The following is a 20,562-nucleotide window of genomic DNA, read 5'->3' as shown; positions in this document are numbered from 1 at the left end:
ACCTACAAAAATGGTGGGAAACACCCCAAAACTGCAGGGCTGCCTTTTTTATGATTTAGGAGGTCGTAGGAGGGCAAAGCTTCGAGGCACCAGGGGAGCGGGACATTCACGCCCAACACGTTCCCTGCTGGGAACCAGCCCCCTCCTCACGCCTTCAGGATTCATCCCAGGTTATTTACGGGAAATAGGGGCAAAAATAATGCATAAGGTGATTATTTATAATTTTTAGCATGGTGGGACTCACACAGACCCCCGGACGTTTCCACACCCCTACTCCATGCGCCCCTAAACAAGGAGCTGTCTGGGGAGAAGGGGCAGATGTGAGCTCCCCATTCAGCACGTGGCTGGAAATGTTAATTAAACGCAGGGCAATAAAACATCTGGAGGGCTGGGAGCGGGAAGGGCCAGCCGGCACGACCCCCCGCAGCTGCCTCCTGCTTTTCCTTGGGAATCTTGGGCAGGGGGGACCGGGGTCACCAGCGATTTCGATGGTACAAAAGCCTTTTCATGAAGTATTTCAGGCAAAGCAACTGAAGAACCTTTGTGGCGCGGAGCGAGGGGCGGCCGGGGGGCGGTGGAGTCTGGTGGCCCCAGGGGTTTGGGGGCTGGAGATGGCTGGAGATCGGGGTTCACGGTCGGGCTGTGGGTGGTGGCACGGGACAGAGACAACGTCTGGAGGTGATGGATTAAACCCCGCTTGGTGCCACCCCACCAGCCCCGCAAGCGCCTGCCATGCGGGAACGAGCCCACCCTGTGAAAAATAATAAAAAAATAAAAGGGGGAAAAGGCTTTTCGGATGAGTCTGTCCCGCCGGCCGGTCCCGTCAGGGCAGGACCCCGCTCCCAGCGTGGGGAGGGATGGGCACGGCCCTCTGCGCCTTCCTGGGGCGAGGGACGGGGGCACCGGGGTGGGCTGGGGCCGCTCCGGCGTGGGGACACCCATGGGTGGGGTGGGTCCCCCGGTGGGACGCGGGCTCTCCCGCCCCGCGGAGCACACAAAGGGGGTGCGTGCACCCCGGCAGCGCAGGAATGGTGCACGGAGGGGCACCCCGGCGGGGATGGGGCACCCCGGCGGGGATGGGGCACCCCGGCGGGGATGGGGCACCCCGGCACAGGAACAGGATGGGGGGCACCCCGATGGCCGGGGACACCCAGGGCACGACGGGGACACCAGGGCGGGGCGGGAGGGACACGGACGGAATGGGGGGGACCGTCACTAAGCTGAGAACACTCGGACGTGCCAGAAGCGTCGCCCCGCGTGGAATGGGGGGAGCACGGGTGGGATGGGAACGCTCGGGTGGGAGGCGACACCCTGCGTGGGACGGGGCGACCCCGCTGGGGCACCCCGGGCCAGGAGGGCGAGCCCCGGGCCAGGAGGGCGGCACGGAGGGCTGGGGGGAGCTCCCGGCCGCGCGGGGAGCCCCGGCGGCGGCGGCACCGAGCGGCGCCCCGCGGGCAGCGCCGGTGCGGAGCCGTGCGGGCCCGGCGGGGCGGCGCGAGCCCCTGCCCGGCCCCCGGTGTCGGTTTGCATCCCGGCTCCTCCCCGCCCCGCCGCCCCGCGCATTCCCGACCCTCCGGGCGGTGGCGGCGGCGGCGGCGGGGCCCGGCGGGGCCGGGGCGGGACCCCACGATGCCGCAGCTGGAACCCACGGGGGGAGACGACCTGGGGGCCCCCGACGAGCTCATCGCCTTCCAGGACGAGGGCGAGGAGCAGGACAAGGGCGCGGGGCGCGGCTCGGCCCACGGGGACCTGGACGAGCTCAAGTCCTCGCTGGTCAGCGAGACCGAGAACCGGGGGGGCCCCGGCCCCGTGGCCGGCCCCGGCCCCGAGGTGAGGCGAGGGGCGGCGGGGAGCCGGGGGGAGGCGCCCCCCGCCCGGCCGCGCTCCGCTCACCGCCTCTCCCCGCAGGCGGAGCGGCCCCCGCCGCCCCGGGAAAGTTTCCAGAAGCCGCGGGACTCCCTGGCAGAAGGTACCGGACCCCCCTCCCGGCGCCCCCCCGCTCCCCGCCGCGTCCCCCGGGAGCGGCCGACACTTCCCAACTTCTTTGTTTCCGCCCCCGGCTGCGGGCGGGACCCCTCGTGTGCCCCCCCCCTCCCGTCTCCGCTCCCCGTCTCCTCCGGTTCTCCCCCCGGTGTCCCCCCACGGCCGTGTCCTCGCCCCCCCGTGTGTCCCCCCGTGTCCTACTCCCCTCGTGTCCGCCCGCCCCGGTCCTCTCCCCGCTGCCCTCGCCCCCCTCCCCCAATTCCCCCTCCCGGTCCTCGCCCCCCCGTGTCCCCTCTCCCACCCCACCGGCCTCAGGTCCGCCCCCCGTCCCGGTAACCGGCTCCGGTAACCGGGCGCGGGCGGATCGGCGCCCCCACGGTGCAGCCGGGCTCGGGACGCCCCCGGGGCTGGCTCCGGTCGGGGGGTGCCCAGCACCGGGACCCGCCACCCGCCGGGACTGACCCGTGCGGCCGAGCCCCCCGCCCGCGGGGCCGCGCTGCCCCGCGGCACGGACACCCCCAGAGGAACCGGGGACACCCCGAGAGACTTGGGCACCCCCAGAGGGACCTGTCCGAGCGCCTCCCCTGCGGGGATCCCCCAAAAGAACCCCCGAAGGGAATGGGCACGTACTAAGGTGCCCCCCAAGTGGGAACCCCTAGAAAATCAAGGACCCCCCCCAAGCGATTTGGGCCCCCCAGAGGGACCCACCCACGCCCCGCAAGTGGGGACCACCCTCCACGAGAGCCGAGGACTCCCCCAAAATCACTTGGGCGCCCTCCACCAAGTGGAGACCCCCGGAAGAACCGGGGGGCAGCCCCAGAGGGACATCCCCGGGCCCCCCCTGCACCCGGCCTTGCCCCCCAGCCCGCCGCCTCCTGACGCCCCCCTCCTTCTCTCCCCAGTGGTCAGACGACAGCAAGATGGGGGCTTCTTTAAGGGCCCCCCCTATCCCGGCTACCCCTTCCTGATGCTCCCGGAGCTGGGCAGCCCCTACCTCGCCAACGGAGCCCTGTCCCCCGGCGGAGCCCGCACCGTAAGTGCCCCCCGGACCCTCCCCAGCCTCTCCTCGCCTTTTTGTGGGTGCTCAGGGCCCCCCCTCAGCCTCACAGCCCCGTCCTGCAGGACAGCGACCACCTGATGCTAAAGAAAAAGGCCAAGATTTTTGGTTTCTTTCCTTTATTTTTGGTTCACTTTGCCCCTTTGGAGGGGGAGGGGGGGGGGGCTTTGAGTTTGGGGGGCTTTACTCCGGGGGACCCGCCCCGAAACCTGACCCTGAGCTGCTGCTTTTCTCATTTAAAAGGGTTTTAAAGCCGTTAATGGGCCAACACTGGCCGCGGGGGGAGAAGTGATTAAGCAAATTGAGCGAGAACTGGGGGGGCGCGGGAGAAGGGAGAGCGACCCCCTCCCCTCAGCGGAGCCCCTCGACCCCCCCAAACCATCCCGCCCAACTTCTTGGGCAGCGTCCTGGAGTAATTTCGGGGATACGGAGGAGTTTTGGGAACAGAAGGTGCTCCCGGGGAGGAATTCCCAGCCCCCCGAGGGAGGAGGGAATTCCCGGCCCTCCGGGGGTCCCGACCCTCGGGGGGGATGCTGGCCTGGGCCGCGGTGCCCGGGCTGGAGCCCCCCTCGCTCCTGAGTGTCCGCGTGTATTTCTCGCTCCGCTGATGCTTTTCCACGCGTTATTGCTCCGGATCCGTAGGGAACTCTGTTCCCACATGGAATGTATATGGGATAACAGTGTTGTGGCGTTTAGAACGGTTTGGAATCCCGGAATCCGGCTGGTCGGCGCGGAGGGTTTTCCGTATTTTCAGGGTTTTCCTACTTTTGCTTTCCTGGAAGCAACCGGGTTGGAGTGGCCGTGAAGTGCAAATCCGGGATGGGGAGGGCAGATAAGCTAATTATCCCGGTGTTTTGCCGGCGGCTGGATAAAGGTTGTATTCCCAATTTGTCACTCTTGGGATTATGAGGTTTTGGGGATGAAGCACGACTGACCGCGATGCCAAACACTGGCAAGGAATCCGGGATAATGAGAAGGGATCGGGGTTGGGATCCTTCACAAGCGGCCACTAACGATGATTTAATGAATCCCAGAAAAGGGATTAATTAGGGGCTGGAGCGGGTGTGCCTCCCGGATGTTTGAGAGGGATGACTGGGGTTGGGAAAGCATGGATTTGGGAATGGATTTGGGCTGAATTCCGGCGGAATGGGGCCTCCAATTAGTGCGGGGTGTGTGGGGGGGAGCTGGATGCTGCTGGGTGAGTTTTGTGATGCTGCTGGATCCCACTCAGGCACAGCTGAGCTCTGTGCCCACCACCAAACCCTCTTCCCTGAGCTCCCACGGCCACAGGGATCCCCCAGATCCCAGGGTGCCATCGTGGCCACGGGTGGGCACAGTGTCCCCGATCCCATCTTGGATCCATCTGGGCACAGCATCCCCGGTCCTGTACCAGGTCCTGCAAGGCTCAGCATCCTCAGGCAAACAGAAAACAGCCGGGCAGAGCATCCATCCTTGGTCCTGGTCTGGGTCCAGCCGGGCACAGCACCTTCGACCCGGTGCAGCATCCTCAATCCCACACCAGATCCTGCTGGCACAGCGTGCTCCGTCTCCTCTTGGATCTGGCCTGGCTCAGCGTCACCGCTCCTGCTCCATCCAGGCATCCCTGGTCCCGTATGGAATCCGTCTGGGCACAGCATCCTGGATCTGCCACGGGATCCACGCAGACTCAGCCTCCCAATCCCTACTGCAACCTTCCGGGAGCGGAATCCTCGATCCCGCACCCGACCGAGCTGGACGCAGCACCCTGATCCCCTCCGGGTCCATCCAGGCACAGCCTCCCAATCCTGTGGGATGGAGCACCCTGATCCTCTCCCGGATCCATCCAGGCACAGCCTCCCAATCCTGTGGGACGCAGCACCCTGATCCCCTCCTGGATCCATCCAGGCACAGCCTCCCAGGGGAGCAGCACCCTGATCCTGTCCTGGATCCATCCAGGCACAGCCTCCCAATCCTGTGGGATGCAGCACCCTGATCCCCTCTGGGTCCATCCAGGCACAGCCTCCCAGGGAATCAGCACCCTGATCCTCTCTTGGATCCATCCAGGCACAGCCTCCCAGGGAATCAGAACCCTGATCCCGTCCTGGATCCATCCAGGCACAGCCTCCCAGGGGAGCAGCACCCTGATCCCCTCCCGGATCCATCCAGGCACAGCCTCCCAGGGGAGCAGCACCCTGATCCCCTCCGGATCCATCCAGGCACAGCCTCCCAGGGGAGCAGCACCCTGATCCTCTCTTGGATCCATCCAGGCACAGCTTCCCAATCCTGTGGGACGGAGCACCCTGATCCTCTCCGGATCCATCCAGGCACAGCCTCCCAGGGAATGAGAACCCTCATCCCCTCCGGATCCATCCAGGCACAGCCTCCCAGGGGAGCAGCACCCTGATCCTCTCCTGGATCCATCCAGGCACAGCCTCCCAATCCTGTGGGATGCAGCACCCTGATCCTCTCCCGGATCCATCCAGGCACAGCCTCCCAGGGGAGCAGCACCCTGATCCTCTCCCGGATCCATCCAGGCACAGCCTCCCAGGGGAGCAGCACCCTGATCCTCTCTTGGATCCATCCAGGCACAGCCTCCCAGGGGAGCAGCACCCTGATCCCCTCCGGATCCATCCAGGCACACCCTCCCAGGGGAGCAGCACCCTGATCCTCTCTTGGATCCATCCAGGCACAGCCTCCCAGGGGAGCAGCCTCCCAGTCCCGCCCGATCCCGGGTGCAGCACGGCCCCAGGGCACCAAACCCTCCTCCCGGGAGGGAGGCTGGATGAGCCTGGACACGCGGAACTCCGGGGTGGCAGGAGGCTGCCTTGGGAACCACCTTTTTCTCGTTTCCTTCGTTTTTCTTGCCCCAGCACTGGAGGAAAGAGCCAATCTGCAGGATCCAGCCATCCCGGTGGCCGTGGCATCCAGCGGATTTCGCAGCCGGGTGCTGTGGATTGAACCGCAGGGAAAAGAAAGGTTTTGGAAGAAACCCAAACCACGACAATCTCCAGGCCGGGAGGTGCTCCGAGGAGGTGGCCAGGAAGGTGGTGGACCCTGGGGATGGATGAGTCTGCGGGTGCCAGGACTGATCTGACAGCTGGAGGACTTTTTTATGGAATATCGGGCAGGAAGGCAGTGCTTCTGCATTTCTCCACTCCAAAGCCTTTAGAAATCTGGGATATCTGTAGAAATCTGGGAAATGTTTGGGAATCTGGGTACACAGTGCCTTTGCACACTCCAAACCAGGAGAAGCCCATCCCTCTGCCAACCCACCAAGCACCAATGCATGGATCTCCTGATCTTCAATTTGTGTGAATTCACTTTGCTCCTGAGTTATTTCCAAATGGGATCCTGGATTTGGGAAGCGTCCGTGGTCCCCAAGAAAGTTCTGTCTAGGGAGCATTTCTGGGGCTCTGCTCCGGTGGAGAAGGAATTTGTTGGAATTTAACAATGGCATTGTTTGGAGCAGCGTTTCTGCCTGGTTTTCCTCACGAGGAATCAGGAATTGGGGACCTGTCGGGCTGTGTTTGGCTCCCTGGGATCATTCCCAACAGCACAAAGGTCTCCAAGGTGGATGGGAGGGAAATACTCTGGATGTGCCTGAGCTGGATGGATGCAAATCCCCATTGCCGTGATGCCGGATCCATTCCATCGGGATCGCGCGGAGCTGGTGGGTTTTACCCCAAACCCAGAGCGAGCCGGGCCCGTACCGGGCTGAAATCTCATCCCGGCATCTTTCTCCTGCTTGGGAAGTGGACGGGAACCAGGCACGGCACTGCCGGAGCAGCGGAGCCGAGACCACGCACAGGATTGGCATTACTCCCAAAAAAACCAGTTTAACCCCAGGAATTCGAGTCTGGAGGCGAGGATTTAAATAAATCCAAACCTTCCTCAGGCGTGGAATTCCATCCAAACAGCTCTCCCGACGCCACGCCGGTGTAATTAATGCACCTCGGTGTAATTAATGCTGCGATCCCAAAATAAATGAGGGAAAAATCCATAACCTGGGCTTATTCCGGCTTTTTTTGCGCCACTCCTGCAATGAATTCCCGAGGATACAGAGCTGTATCTGTCTCCTAAAGAAAATAGATCCTAAACTGCGCTGCTGCCAAGGAAAATGATTAAAATACGGATTTTTGGCAGGAAAAAGGGCTGCTCCAAAAACCGGGCGGGTCTCGCTGGCGGTTCTGGCAGAGCGGGGAGGGTTTTTGGCATCGGGATGCGGCTGGAGGTGTTGGAATGGGGGGATTTTCCGGCGTGGGGGCTCGCTCGATGCTCAGCATCCTCGGAGCGCGGCAGCTCCTCCTTCCTCCTGCACTAATCTGGGATGTTCTGGTTTCTTTGGGATTTGCCCCCATCAGTGCCGCCTTCCTTCCCCACCTGGTAAATATTACGGAAAATCCCTCTTTTTTCCCACTTTTTGGCTCGTCCGTGTTGCTCTGCGCAGCTGCTGGGCTGACCCAGTCCTTCCCGGCCCGGAGCCCTGCCCGTGCCTCAGTTTCCCTACTCCCAGACTCCCGCCTGCTCTGCAGAGCTGCCGCACACAATGGCCCCTTTATCCCCGCTCCTTAATTATGCTCTTCGGCTAATTACCCTGCGGGCGGAGTTTGTAGACCTACGGGAGGTTTCCACTCCCCCCCACCCCCCAAATCTCCCTCCTCCCTCCTTTTCTAACACGATTCCCAAATTAAAGCGATGAAGTAAGTGCTCGGGGCGCCTCTGCTCAGCCCTGGGATTGTTCCGGGACTGAGGCGCATTCATCATCCTTCTGGAATTCCCAGCAGCTGCTTTTCATTAGTTTTCCTTCCTTGAAGTCGCTGGGAGGGAAGAGGAACCCGGGGGGAAGTGCCCGGTGCATCCTGGATGGAGGAAGAGGAGGGATAAGGGAAGAAGGGGTCGGGCTGTTCCGTCTCTGGGAGTCGGGGCAGAGGGGAGGGAAGCTTGGCCGAGGGGAGGCTGGGCTGCCCCTTCCCGCTTTGCCTCTTTCCCGTGGTTTTTGGCAAGGATTTCACCCTTTTGCCAAGGATTTCGGCCCGGGCATCCCCGGGGCACGGGGCAGCGGCCGTGCCAGCCCCGGCCCGAGGATGCCCGGGGCGCTCTGGTGGGTGCAGGACATGGATGAGACAAAAACCTGGGCCAGCAGCAGGGCTCGGGGCCACGGGCTGTGGGGACAGGGAGGACGGGGCTGGGAGTTGGGGTCCTCGGTGGGGGGAGGCACCCGTGGGTGGGGGGAGCTCGGGATGCTCGGGGCACCCAGCATGGAGCAGCTCGGTGGCCACCGTGCTCGGTGCCAGGGCCACCCCGGGCTGTCCCCAGGGCCACTCTGAGCTGTCCCCAGGGCCACTCGGGGCTGTCCCCAGGGCCACCCCGGGCTGTCCCCCACTCTGAGCTGTCCCCAGGGCCACTCTGAGCTGTCCCCCACTCGGGGCTGTCCCCAGGGCCACCCCGGGCTGTCCCCGGGGCCACTCGGGGCTGTCCCCAGGGCCACTCGGGGCTGTCCCCAGGGCCACTCTGGGCTGTCCCCCACTCGGGGCTGTCCCCAGGGCCACTCTGAGCTGTCCCCGGGCCACTCTGAGCTGTCCCCAGGGCCACTCTGAGCTGTCCCCATGGCCACTCGGGGCTGTCCCCAGGGCCACCCCGGGCTGTCCCCGCTGCTGTCCCCACTGGCAGCGCTCCAGCCTCATCCCTCCCATCCCACCCCTCCCATCCCACCTTCCTCTGCACATCTGGGACCCAGCTCCTCGTGGTGCCACCCGCTGTCCCCAGGGGGAGGACCTGGCATCTGTGGGTGGAGATCAGCTTGCACAAGTGCCACCTCTCCGAGCTCATCCCAAATTGAGGGTTTTTTACTTATTTTTCGTCTCCCAGCCGCTTTTCCCACCTTCCCATCCCAGTCCCGTTGGCATTTCCCATCTGGTATCTGTGGCTGTGTTATGGGAATGACAAATTTCTGTTGTTAGGGTGTCACAAACCCTCATTCCCACCCCAAAATCCTCGTCCCCACCTTTGACACCCTCTGCCTGCCCTGTGTCACCCCAAAAATGCCAGAAGGGGCCGTGGTAATGTCTCCTGCATCACCCCCTGTAGAAACCCAAAATCCTGTTGGGAAAATGGAAAATAACTCTTATGAGGAATTTTTGGGGCTCTCCCTGGGATGTGGGGATGCAGGAGACCCCCTCCCCAAGAAGTCTCCTGGCTGGAATTTGTCATCCTGGTGTTCATGGGCAACATCTGGAGGAGATTATTTGGCTGGGAAGCGGATGGATGGCGGGGGTGGGGGAGAGATTTATGTCTCCTTGCCTGGGCTGTAAATCCAGCTGTAATTGGGATTTCTCCCTTCCCAGTTATCCCAGGGAAGCGGAACGCAGCAGCTGCGCCTGGGGCTGGGGGCCGGGATGCTCCTGGCTTTTCTCCCCGATTTGTGGCATTGGGGTGATTTGTTGGGGTGTGAAGGACACCCCCTCCTGCCTCAGGAGGGCGAGAGGCCAGGTCCCTACTTTCCCCTCTTCTTTTCCCCCCTTCCCATTCCCTTTTTCCCTGGTTTGGGGCTTTCCCCAGTCCCCGTTGGTGCCATCCCTGGTGCAGCCCCAGACCCTTCTGCCAGGGCAGATTTGGGTTTTTCCCCAACTTCTTATGCCCAAGCACAAAGTTTGAAGGAACTGTATGATGCACTGAGCCCAGAATGCCTCTTTCTCTCAAAAATCCCATTCCCTGTCACTTCTGGAGCCGAATTTGGGTGCTTTTTTCCCAAACAAGCGGGTGACACTGCTCAAAGCTGGATCTTGGGATGCCCTGGGGCTGCAGTGGCCACACCTGGACAAAGATTTTGGGGGTCTCTGTTAAAGATCCGACAAACCCCCATTTTCTGCCTTAATGCTTGGCCTGCCCTGTCTCGCCTGGCACGATTTTGGGATGAATTTTAGGGGAAAAGGGAGCAGAGGCGGGAGGGGGAAGGGCTGTTGGTTATCCTGCAGCTGGGTGAACAGGCTGGGAATCTGGGGGGTCTCTGGAGGGGCTCGGGGCACTTTGCAAAGCCCTGGGAATTGGGGCTGGGAAAGGGATTGGCATGAGGGTGGGTGCCTGTGGGAATCTTCCTGGGTGCCTCCAGCTCTCCTGGGGGTTTGGGGATGGGGGTGAAGCGCTGGCGTGCTGGGCTCACCTGCATCTTCTCCGTGGGGGCTCCTGAGGGACCCTCTCTGGGCCGGAGCCTCTGCAGGCAAAGGGCAAAGGCAGCAAAGCTCCTGCCCCAGAGCCTCTGGCAAAATGGGCCCAAACATCCCAAAGAGACCTTTTCTCTCCCGAAACGAGGCCGGTGAGGAGCGAGGCTGAGCCTTTGATCCCGGCAGAGAGGAGCCTGGGGACAGGGAGATGGGGAAAAGTGATGGGGTGTGCAGCAGAGCCTGGAGGACGGAGCTGGGACACCTGGAACCCAGCCTGGAGAACCCATTTCCCCAAAAACCCCACCTCACCTGTGAGCACGGCAGTGCTGGGACACACAGCTGGGAGCAGGAGAGGCTGGGACACACAGCTGGGTGCTGGAATCCCGGGACACGGTGACAAACTGCGATGGGACACGGTGACAGACCAGGCTGGGACACAGGACACGGTGACAGACCCCGCTGGGACATGGGACATGGTGACAGACCACACTGGGACACAGGACACAGTGACAGACCATGCTTGGAACACAGGACACGGTGACAAACTGCGATGGGACACGGTGACAGACCAGGCTGGGACACGGGACACGGTGACAGACCAGGCTGGAACACAGGACACAGTGACAGACCCCACTGGGACACAGTGACAGACCAGGCTGGGACACAGGACACAGTGACAGACCCCGCTGGGACATGGGACATGGTGACAGACCACACTGGGACACAGGACACAGTGACAGACCACGCTTGGAACACAGGACACGGTGACAAACCCCGCTGGGACATGGTGACAGACCAGGCTGGGACACGGGACACGGTGACAGACCCCGCTGGGACACAGTGACAGACCCCGCTGGGACACGGTGACAAACCATGCTGGGACACAGGACACAGTGACAGACCACGCTTGGAACACAGGACACGGTGACAAACCCCGCTGGGACACGGTGACAGACCAGGCTGGGACACAGGACACGGTGACAGACCCCGCTGGGACACGGGACACGGTGACAAACCCCGCTGGGACACGGTGACAAACCATGCTGGGACATGGGACACGGTGACAGACCACACTGGGACACAGGACACAGTGACAGACCACGCTTGGAACACAGGACACAGTGACAGACCAGGCTGGGACACAGGACACAGTGACAGACCCCACTGGGACACGGTGACAGACCACACTGGGACACAGGACACAGTGACAGACCAGGCTGGGACACAGTGACAGACCAGGCTGGGACACGGTGACAGACCCCGCTGGGACACAGGACACTGTGACAGACCCCGCTGGGACACGGACAGCAGCCCTGGCACTGCCAGGACCTGCCACCCTGGCTGTGGCACCCCGCAGGCAGCAGCAGCCCCAGCTGGGCTGGTGCCTGTGCAGAGGAGCAGTGGAAATCCCCGAGCCCCCGGTGGACATCGGGGGTCTGGGGGTCCCGGGGGATGGGCTCCAGCAGGGAAGGGGTTATCCCTGCTTTTAATTGGCTGGTAACGAGGACCCAGGACTGGCTCTAATCTCTCTGGAATGTGACCGATTTTCAACTATTTTCCTCTTTTTTTTTTTTTGCTGCTGTTTCACAGCTCGGATCCCCACGTGGGGGGACAGTGGGGGCTGTGTCCCAGCTGGAGCCAAGGGGTGGGGAGGAAGAGGAGGGGAGGGGGGCTCCTTTTTCCACATCAGCGCTGAACCATTCACCAGCTCCCCCCGCTTTGTATATTTTGAAAGAGTCCCCCCTCTTCCTCCCCCTCCCTTCCTCCTTCCCTTCCCCAGGCTCCCGAAACGGCCTCGAAATGAGAATCAGCCTTTTATCCCCCAAAGCTGCCCCCGCTGCCGTCCCCTCGCGCCTTCTCCGCTTACAGAGCAGCCCAGAAAGGCCCTTTGTGGCGGCCGGGGCTGGGGCTGGGGTCCCCCGGGCTGGGGGGACAGGTGGGGGTCCCCAGTGCCAGCCCGGCGTGGCTGCAGGCCTGGCCCTGGAGCTTTGGGACGTTTTGGCCGCCCTGGCACCGCGGAGCCGCCGGATTTGGAGGGTGCAGCAAAGCTGCCCCGTGGGGAACGTCACCCTGGGGGACAGGAGCCCATGGGTGACAGTGAGCCCATGGGTGACAGTGAGCCTGGGTGACAGTGAGCCTATGGGTGACAGTGAGCCCATGGGTGACAGTGAGCCCACAGGGGACAGGAGCCCACAGGGGACAGGAGCCCATGGGTGACAGTGAGCCTGGGGGGACAGGAACCCATGGGTGACAGTGAGCCTGGGTTACAGTGAGCCCATGGGTGACAGTGAGCCCATGGGTGACAGTGAGCCTGGATTACAGTGAGCCCATGGGTGACAGTGAGCCCATGGGTGACAGTGAGCCCATGGGTGACAGTGAGCCTGGATTACAGTGAGCCCATGGGTGACAGTGAGCCCATGGGTGACAGTGAGCCCATGGGTGACAGTGAGCCCACAGGGGACAGGAGCCCACAGGTGACAGTGAGCCCATGGGTGACAGTGAGCTTGGGGAACAGTGAGCCCACAGGGGACAGGAACCCATGGCTGACAGTGAGCTTGGGGGGACAGGAACCCACGGGTGACAGTGAGCCTGGATTACAGTGAGCCCATGGGTGACAGTGAGCCTGGGTTACAGTGAGCCCATGGGTGACAGTGAGCCCATGGGTGACAGTGAGCCTGGATTACAGTGAGCCCATGGGTGACAGTGAGCCTGGATTACAGTGAGCCTGGATTACAGTGAGCCCATGGGTGACAGTGAGCTTGGGGGGACAGGAACCCATGGGTGACAGTGAGCCTGGGTGACAGTGAGCCCATGGGTGACAGTGAGCCTGGGTTACAGTGAGCCCATGGGTGACAGTGAGCCTGGGTTACAGTGAGCCCACGGGGGACAGGAGGCTGTGTGAGGGAGGAGGAGCCCCCCGCCCCAGCCCTGTGAGAGTTAACGCCCCCCCAAACTCCTCCTGGGTTTTCCTTCCAGCTGCCTCAGCTCAGCAAGGTTTGTGTTTGGGGAAATTCCTGCAGGCAGCTGCTCCCGCCACATTCCCACATTCTCCAGGCCTGGCATCTCCGGGGAGCCTGCCTCCCTCCCTCCCTGCTGCTGCTGTCTTCGGGAAATGCCTCTGTCCCCCCAAACGCTGCACAAAGCCCCTTTGGGGACACCCCAGTGTCACAGCGGGGTGTTAACCCAGAAAGGGAGAAAAGCCCCAAAACCTCTTTGCCACCAGCCCGTGGGTTGGGGTGTCCTCAGCTGGCTGTGCAGACCAGGCCGGGGAATATTTTGGGGCCAGAGGGTTGTTTCAGAGCTAGGGGATATTTTGGAATTGGGGCGAAGTTTTGGGGCTGGGGAATCTTTTGGGGATAGGGTTTTTTGGAGGGGTGTGGGAATGTTTTGGGGCTGATTGGGATGTTGCGAGGTTGGGGGCGCTTTGGGGCTGGGGATGTTTTCGGTTCAGAGGGTGTTTGAGGCCAGGGCTGGGTGATTTTGGGGCTGGGGATGTTTTCGGTTCAGAGGGTGTTTGAGGCCAGGGCTGGGGTGATTTTGGGGCTGGGGGGGATGTTTTGGGTTCAGAGGTGTTTGAGGCCAGGGCTGGGGGGATTTTGGGCCTGGGGATGTTTTGGGTTCAGAGGGTGTTTGAGGCCAGGGCTGGGTGATTTTGGGGCTGGGGATGTTTTGGGGTCAGAGGTGTTTGAGGCCAGGGCTGGGGTGATTTTGGGGCTGGGGGGGATGTTTTGGGTTCAGAGGGTGTTTGAGGCCAGGGCTGGGGTGATTTTGGGGCTGGGGGGGATGTTTTGGGTTCAGAGGGTGTTTGAGGCCAGGGCTGGGGGGATTTTGGGGCTGGGGGGGATGTTTTGGGTTCAGAGGTGTTTGAGGCCAGGGCTGGGGTGATTTTGGGGCTGGGGGGGATGTTTTGGGTTCAGAGGTGTTTGAGGCCAGGGCTGGGGTGATTTTGGGGCTGGGGGGGATGTTTTGGGTTCAGAGGTGTTTGAGGCCAGGGCTGGGGTGATTTTGGGGCTGGGGATGTTTTGGGTTCAGAGGGTGTTTGAGGCCAGGGCTGGGGGGATTTTGGGGCTGGGGGGGATGTTTTGGGTTCAGAGGTGTTTGAGGCCAGGGCTGGGGTGATTTTGGGGCTGGGGGGGATGTTTTGGGTTCAGAGGGTGTTTGAGGCCAGGGCGGGGGTGATTTTGGGGCTGGGGATGTTTTGGGTTCAGAGGTGTTTGAGGCCAGGGCTGGGGTGATTTTGGGGCTGGGGATGTTTTGGGGTCAGAGGGTGTTTGAGGCCAGGGCTGGGGTGATTTTGGGGCTGGGGATGTTTTGTGGTCAGAGGTGTTTGAGGCCAGGGCTGGGGTGATTTTGGGGCTGGGGATGTTTTGGGTTCAGAGGTGTTTGAGGCCAGGGCTGGGGGGATTTTGGGGCTGGGGGGGATGTTTCAGGATCGGGGCAGGGTTTTTTGGGGCTGGCGTGTCTGGAGCTGCTGGAGGGCAGCGTCCCATCCCTCCCGCAGTACCTGCAGATGAAGTGGCCGCTGCTGGACGTGCCGGCCGGGGCCACGCTGAAGGACAGCCGCTCGCCCTCGCCCGCCCACCTGGTGAGAGCCGCCGCGGGGTGCCGGGCCCGCAGCGCCCATCCCGGGGCTGGGCTCCCCGGGAGCAGGGCGCCGCTGCCCCGGGCTGAGCCTGCCCTGCCCTGAGCCCTGCCCTGAGCCTGCCCTGAGCCCTGCCCTGAGCCCTGCCCCGGGCTGGCCCTGCCCCGGGCTGGCCCTGCCCTGAGCCCTGCCCTGATCCTGCCCTGAGCCCTGCCCTGTCCTGAGCCCTGCCCCGGGCTGAGCCCTGCCCTGAGCCCTGCCCTGATCCTGCCCTGCCCCTGCCCCACACTGCCCCTGCCCCTGCCCCACACTGCCCCTGCCCCACGCTGCCCCTGTCCCACGCTGCCCCTGCCCCTGCCCCACGCTGCCCCTGTCCCACGCTGCCCCTGCCCCTGCCCCACACTGCCCCTGCCCCACGCTGCCCCTGCCCCACGCTGCCCCTGTCCCACGCTGCCCCTGCCCCACGCTGACCCTGCCCCACGCTGACCCTGCCCTGCCCCTGCCCCACGCTGACCCTGCCCCTGCCCTGACCCTGCCCCACGCTGACCCTGCCCCACGCTGCCCCTGCCCCACGCTGCCCCTGCCCCACGCTGACCCTGCCCCACACTGCCCCTGCCCCACACTGCCCCTGCCCCACACTGCCCCTGCCCCACGCTGCCCCTGCCCCACGCTGCCCCTGCCCCACACTGCCCCTGCCCCACACTGCCCCTGCCCCACGCTGCCCCTGTCCCACGCTGCCCCTGCCCCACGCTGCCCCTGCCCCACACTGCCCCTGCCCCACGCTGCCCCTGCCCCACACTGCCCCTGCCCCACACTGCCCCTGCCCCACACTGCCCCTGCCCCACGCTGACCCTGCCCCACACTGCCCCTGCCCCACACTGCCCCTGCCCCACGCTGACCCTGCCCCACACTGCCCCTGCCCACACTGACCCTGCCCCGCGCTGCCCCTGCCCACACTGACCCTGCCCCACGCTGACCCTGCCCCACACTGACCCTGCCCCGCGCTCTCCCCGCAGTCCAACAAGGTGCCGGTGGTGCAGCACGCCCACCACGTGCACCCGCTGACGCCGCTCATCACCTACAGCAGCGAGCCCTTCCCGCCGGGGTCCCCGCCCGGCCACCTCGCGCCCGACATCGACCCCAAGACGGGTGAGCGGGGCTGGGACGGGCTGCGGGTGCCACGGACAGGGTGCTCCGAGGGGAGATGGGTGCTCCGAGGGGAGATGGGTGCTCCGAGGGGAGATGGGCGCTCAGAGGGGGGTGATGGGTGCTCTGAGGGGAGATGGGTGCTCCGAGCAGGGAGATGGGTGCTCAGAGAGGGGTGATGGGTGCTAGAGGGGTGATGGGTGCTCAGAGGGGTGATGGGTGCTCAGAGGGGGGAGATGGGTGCTCAGAGCAGGGAGATGGGTGCTCGGAGCGGGGTGATGGGTGCTCAGAGAGGGGTGATGGGTGCTCAGAGGGGTGATGGGTGCTCAGAGGGATGATGGGTGCTCAGAGGGGGGAGATGGGTGCTCAGAGGGGAGATGGGTGCTCAGAGGGATGATGGGTGCTCAGAGGGGAGATGGGTGCTCGGCGCGGGGTGATGGGTGCTCAGAGCAGGGTGATGGGTGCTCAGAGCAGGGTGATGGGTGCTCAGAGAGGGGTGATGGGTGCTCAGAGGGGTGATGGGTGCTCAGAGGGGAGATGGGTGCTCAGAGAGGGGTGATGGGTGCTCAGAGGGGAGATGGGTGCTCAGAGGGGGGTGATGGGTGCTCAAAGAGGGGAGATGTGTGCTCAGAGAGGGGAGATGTGTGCTCAGAGAGGGGTGATGGGTGCTCAGAGGGGTGATGGGTGCTCAGACCGGGGAGATGGGTGCTCAGAGAGGGGTGATGGGTGCTCTGAGGGGTGATGGGTGCTCAGAGGGGTGATGGGTGCTCAGAGAGGGGTGATGGGTGCTCTGAGGGGTGATGGGTGCTCTGAGGGGTGATGGGTGCTCGGAGCGGGGTGATGGGTGCTCGGAGCGGGGTGATGGGTGCTCAAGGGGCTGCTCAAGGGACAGGTGCTGGGGGGCTCGGGGGGCTCGGGGTGCCGTGCCCCCGTTGTGACCCCACTCCCCGCCCCTCTCCCCCCACAGGGATCCCGCGGCCGCCGCACCCCCCCGAGCTGCCCCCCTACTACCCGCTGTCGCCAGGGGCCGTGGGGCAGCTGCCGCACCCGCTGGGCTGGCTCGTGCCACAGTAAGGACGGGCTGACCCTGCCACGGGGTCCCCGGGGGTCCTGGGAGCCCCGCTGCTCACTGGGACCCTCCTGCTCCTCCGCTCTGCCCTCCTCTCCCGCGGGCTCAGCAGGATGCTGCGGGCTCCTGGCGGGGTGGGAAGGGAGGGACTCCCTGCCGCTGGAAAATCCGGGAGTCCTGCAGCTGGAAACCGGTCCCAGGGCGGCCGTGAAGTGGGAAGGGATCTTTCTGCCCCCTGAAACTCGTGTTTTTGTAGGCAAGGACAGCCCGTGTACTCCATTCCTGCCGGTGGCTTCCGGCACCCGTACCCCGCCCTGGCCATGAATGCCTCCATGTCCAGGTGGGTTTTGGGACAGGGAGGGCGCCTCAGGGCCCCCCTGCAGCTGGTGCTGCCTGTGGGACACTTGGCTGCACACAGAGCTCGGGCACAGAGCGGTGCCAGGAGATGGGGGTGGTCTCCTCAGGTGAACAGGCCCCCGCAGGGGTGGCTGGTCCCCAGGGGTGGAGGAGCAGCACGTCCCTGCCATCGCTGGGGCTGGATCAATGCCACCACCTCAGAGCTGGGCTGGGCTCGGGGGCTTTCAGGTGGACTCAGGGTGTCCAGCGTGGATTTGGGGTTATGGGTTGGACTGGGGCTCCAGCACGGTGTCAGGGTGTGCACGGGGGTTCTGGCGTGTTCCCGGGGTTTTTTAGCTCACCTGGGCTGAGGCGGTTTCCAGCGTGGATTTGGGGTTATGGGGCGGCCTGGGGCTCCAGCACGGTGTCAGGGTGTGCTCGGGGGTTCTGGCGTGTTCCCAGAGTTTCCAGCTCACCTCTCTCAGCCCAGGGGCTTCTCCGGGCTCCTTGGCTGCCCGCTGACCTGCCCTGCTCCCGTGTCCCCGCTGCAGTTTGATGTCCAGCCGCTTCTCCCCGCACGTGGTCCCGCCGCCCGCGCACGGGCTGCACCCCTCGGGCATCCCGCACCCCACCATCGTCTCGCCCGTCGTCAAGCAGGAGCCCTCCCAGCCCGGCTCCAGCCCCGGAGGCAGCTCGTGAGTGGGGCCGGGCCGTGGGGCGGGGGCTGCTCCGGGGGGGACCCTGACCCTGTCCTGCTCCTTGCAGGAAATCCCCCGCGGCCGTCAAGAAGGAGGAGGAGAAGAAGCCCCACATCAAGAAGCCTCTCAATGCCTTCATGCTGTACATGAAGGAGATGAGGGCCAAGGTGGTGGCCGAGTGCACGCTGAAGGAGAGCGCGGCCATCAACCAGATCCTGGGCCGGCGGGTAGGGCCGGACGCCCCGGGGACCCCTCGGAGCCCCCGGCTCCCCTTCTCCCGTGGCTCAGACCCACAGCCCGGGCTCTGCCAGCCCGGGAGCCCCGGGAGCTGCTGGGGACTGGGGTGGGAGGGATGGAGCTCTGCAGCCCCGGGCAGGAGGAGCTCGGGGTCAGCAGCGTGGATTTTGGGATTCCAGATGCATTCTAGCACGTATTCGTTGTTTCTGGTGAGCATTTGAGGTCTCTAGCGTGGATCTGGGGTCTCCAGCATGGATCTGGGGTCTCCAGAGTGGCTGTGGGGTCTCCAGAGTGGATGTGGGGGTTCCCAGCCTGGCTCTGGGGTTCCCAGCCTGGCTCTGGGGTTCCCAGCCTGGCTCTGGGGGTTCCCACCCTGGCTCTGGAGTTCCCAGCCTGGCTCTGGGGGTTCCCAGCCTGGCTCTGGGGGTTCCCAGCCTGGCTCTGGGCTCTCCAGCCTGGTTCTGGGGGTTCCCAGCCTGGCTCTGGGCTCTCCAGCCCTGGCTCTGGGGGTTCCCAGCCTGGCTCTGGGCTCTCCAGCCTGGCTCTGGGGGTTCCCAGCCTGGCTCTGGGGGTTCCCAGCCTGGCTCTGGGGGTTCCCAGCCTGGCTCTGGAGTTCCCAGCCTGGCTCTGGGCTCTCCAGCCTGGCTCTGGGCTCTCCAGCCTGGTTCTGGGGGTTCCCAGCCTGGCTCTGGGGGTTCCCAGCCTGGCTCTGGGGGTTCCCAGCCTGGCTCTGGGTGTTCCCAGCCTGGCTCTGGGGGTTCCCAGCCTGGCTCTGGGCTCTCCAGTCTGGCTCTGGGTGTTCCCAGCCTGGCTCTGGGCTCTCCAGCCTGGCTCTGGGGGTTCCCAGCCTGGCTCTGGGTGTTCCCAGCCTGGCTCTGGGCTCTCCAGCCTGGCTCTGGGCTCTCCAGCGTGCTCTCCCCGCAGTGGCACTCGCTGTCTCGGGAGGAACAGGCCAAGTACTACGAGCTGGCGCGGAAGGAGCGGCAGCTGCACTCGCAGCTCTACCCGACCTGGTCGGCGCGGGACAACTACGTACGTGTGCCCCGGCCCTTCCCGGCGCCCGCCGGCCTCGGCATCCCCGCGGTGGCGGCGCTGTGCTTTCGGGGCAGCTGAAATCCCGCTTTGCAGGGCAAGAAGAAGAAGCGGAAGCGCGAGAAGCTGGCGCAGCAGCAGAGCCAGGAGGCGGACGGTGAGTACCCGCGCCGCGCCCGCCCCGGCGCCGCGCCCCGGCGCTCACGCCGCGCCTGTCCCCGCAGGCTCGCTGCCCTCCAGGAGCAAGAAGCCGTGCGTGCCCTACCTGCCGGCCGAGAAGCCGTGCGCCAGCCCGGCCTCGTCCCACGGCAGCATGCTGGACTCGCCGGCCACGCCGTCGGCCGCGCTGGCCTCGCCGGCCGCGCCGGCCGCCACGCACTCGGAGCAGGCCCAGCCGCTGTCGCTCACCACCAAGGCCGAGGCCAGGGCTCAGCTCGCCGTGCACTCCGCCGTCCTCGCCGGCAAGGCGTCCTCCTCCTCGTCGTCCTCGTCCGGGCTCGGCAGCCCGCCCTCGCTGCCCTCCAGAGCCGTGCCCTTCGCCTCGGTGCCGCCCGCGGCGCTGCCGCCCGCCCTGGCCGCGCTGCAGACGCAGCCCCTGTCCCTGGTCACCAAACCTGCTGACTGAGGGACCGGCCTCGCCCCCCGCCCGCCCGCCCCGCTGTACATTGCAGAAGCCACAATCAAGATTCAAACGCAGCCAAAACCATTATTGGTCAATATTTGACCCTTTCTGAACTCTTTGGAAGCAGACTCTGGAGGAAAGGGCTTTCTGCTCAGAGCTGCTGCCAGCAGTCAACCTAAAGACTGTTTTTATTAAAAAAAAAAGGAAAAAAAAAAAGGAAAAAAAATCATGGAATAGACCCTCCAGAAGCTGCCGACGATGGGGATCTCTGGGATGAGCCGAGTGCCCGTCGCTGCCGTGGGGCACAGGGATGAAACCCGCGCCAAACACGGCAGGTGCTGACTGGAGCTGGCGCTCCATCCCGGATCCGGGAGCAGGAACGCCTCCAGCTGCTCCCAAAATCCTGCTCCCGTCCCCAGCTCCGTCCTGGCAGGGCGCGGGTCCTGCCCCGGGGATGCCGCTTCGTCGGTGCTGCTCCTGCCCGCAGTGCTGCTGGGGTGGGCAGGGTCTGGGGCTGAGCCCTGGGAGGGCTTGTGTTTTGATCACCTCAAAATCCTGTTATTTTTCACAAAAGGAAATAAAACTGCAGCTGCAGCTCACGGTGTGAGTGTGGTCTGTGTGGGAAGCGCTCGCTACTTCTCCTCTGCCACCTTCCTGGGCA

The 20,562-nt window shown here is 64.4% G+C and overlaps 1 protein-coding gene across 1 annotated transcript; it reads left to right on the top strand.

Moving 5' to 3' along the window:
* The first annotated feature begins 1,629 nt into the window (after positions 1-1,629).
* TCF7L1 (transcription factor 7 like 1) lies at positions 1,630-20,495 on the top strand. The gene is given in 12 exon segments (XM_077789281.1): positions 1,630-1,809; positions 1,909-1,969; positions 2,886-3,016; positions 14,681-14,764; positions 15,778-15,910; positions 16,875-16,977; positions 17,233-17,316; positions 17,876-18,007; positions 18,078-18,237; positions 19,172-19,279; positions 19,376-19,509; positions 19,511-20,495. Coding segments are annotated over 12 exon segments (1,704 nt in total). The 3' UTR covers positions 19,905-20,495.
* The last annotated feature ends 67 nt before the right edge of the window (positions 20,496-20,562 follow it).

Source organism: Lonchura striata, chromosome 32 (assembly GCF_046129695.1).
Source record: "Lonchura striata isolate bLonStr1 chromosome 32, bLonStr1.mat, whole genome shotgun sequence".
Lineage (NCBI taxonomy): Eukaryota > Metazoa > Chordata > Aves > Passeriformes > Estrildidae > Lonchura > Lonchura striata.
The sequence above is the reverse complement of the archived record's forward strand: the minus strand, read 5'-3'. Positions and strand labels throughout refer to the sequence as shown.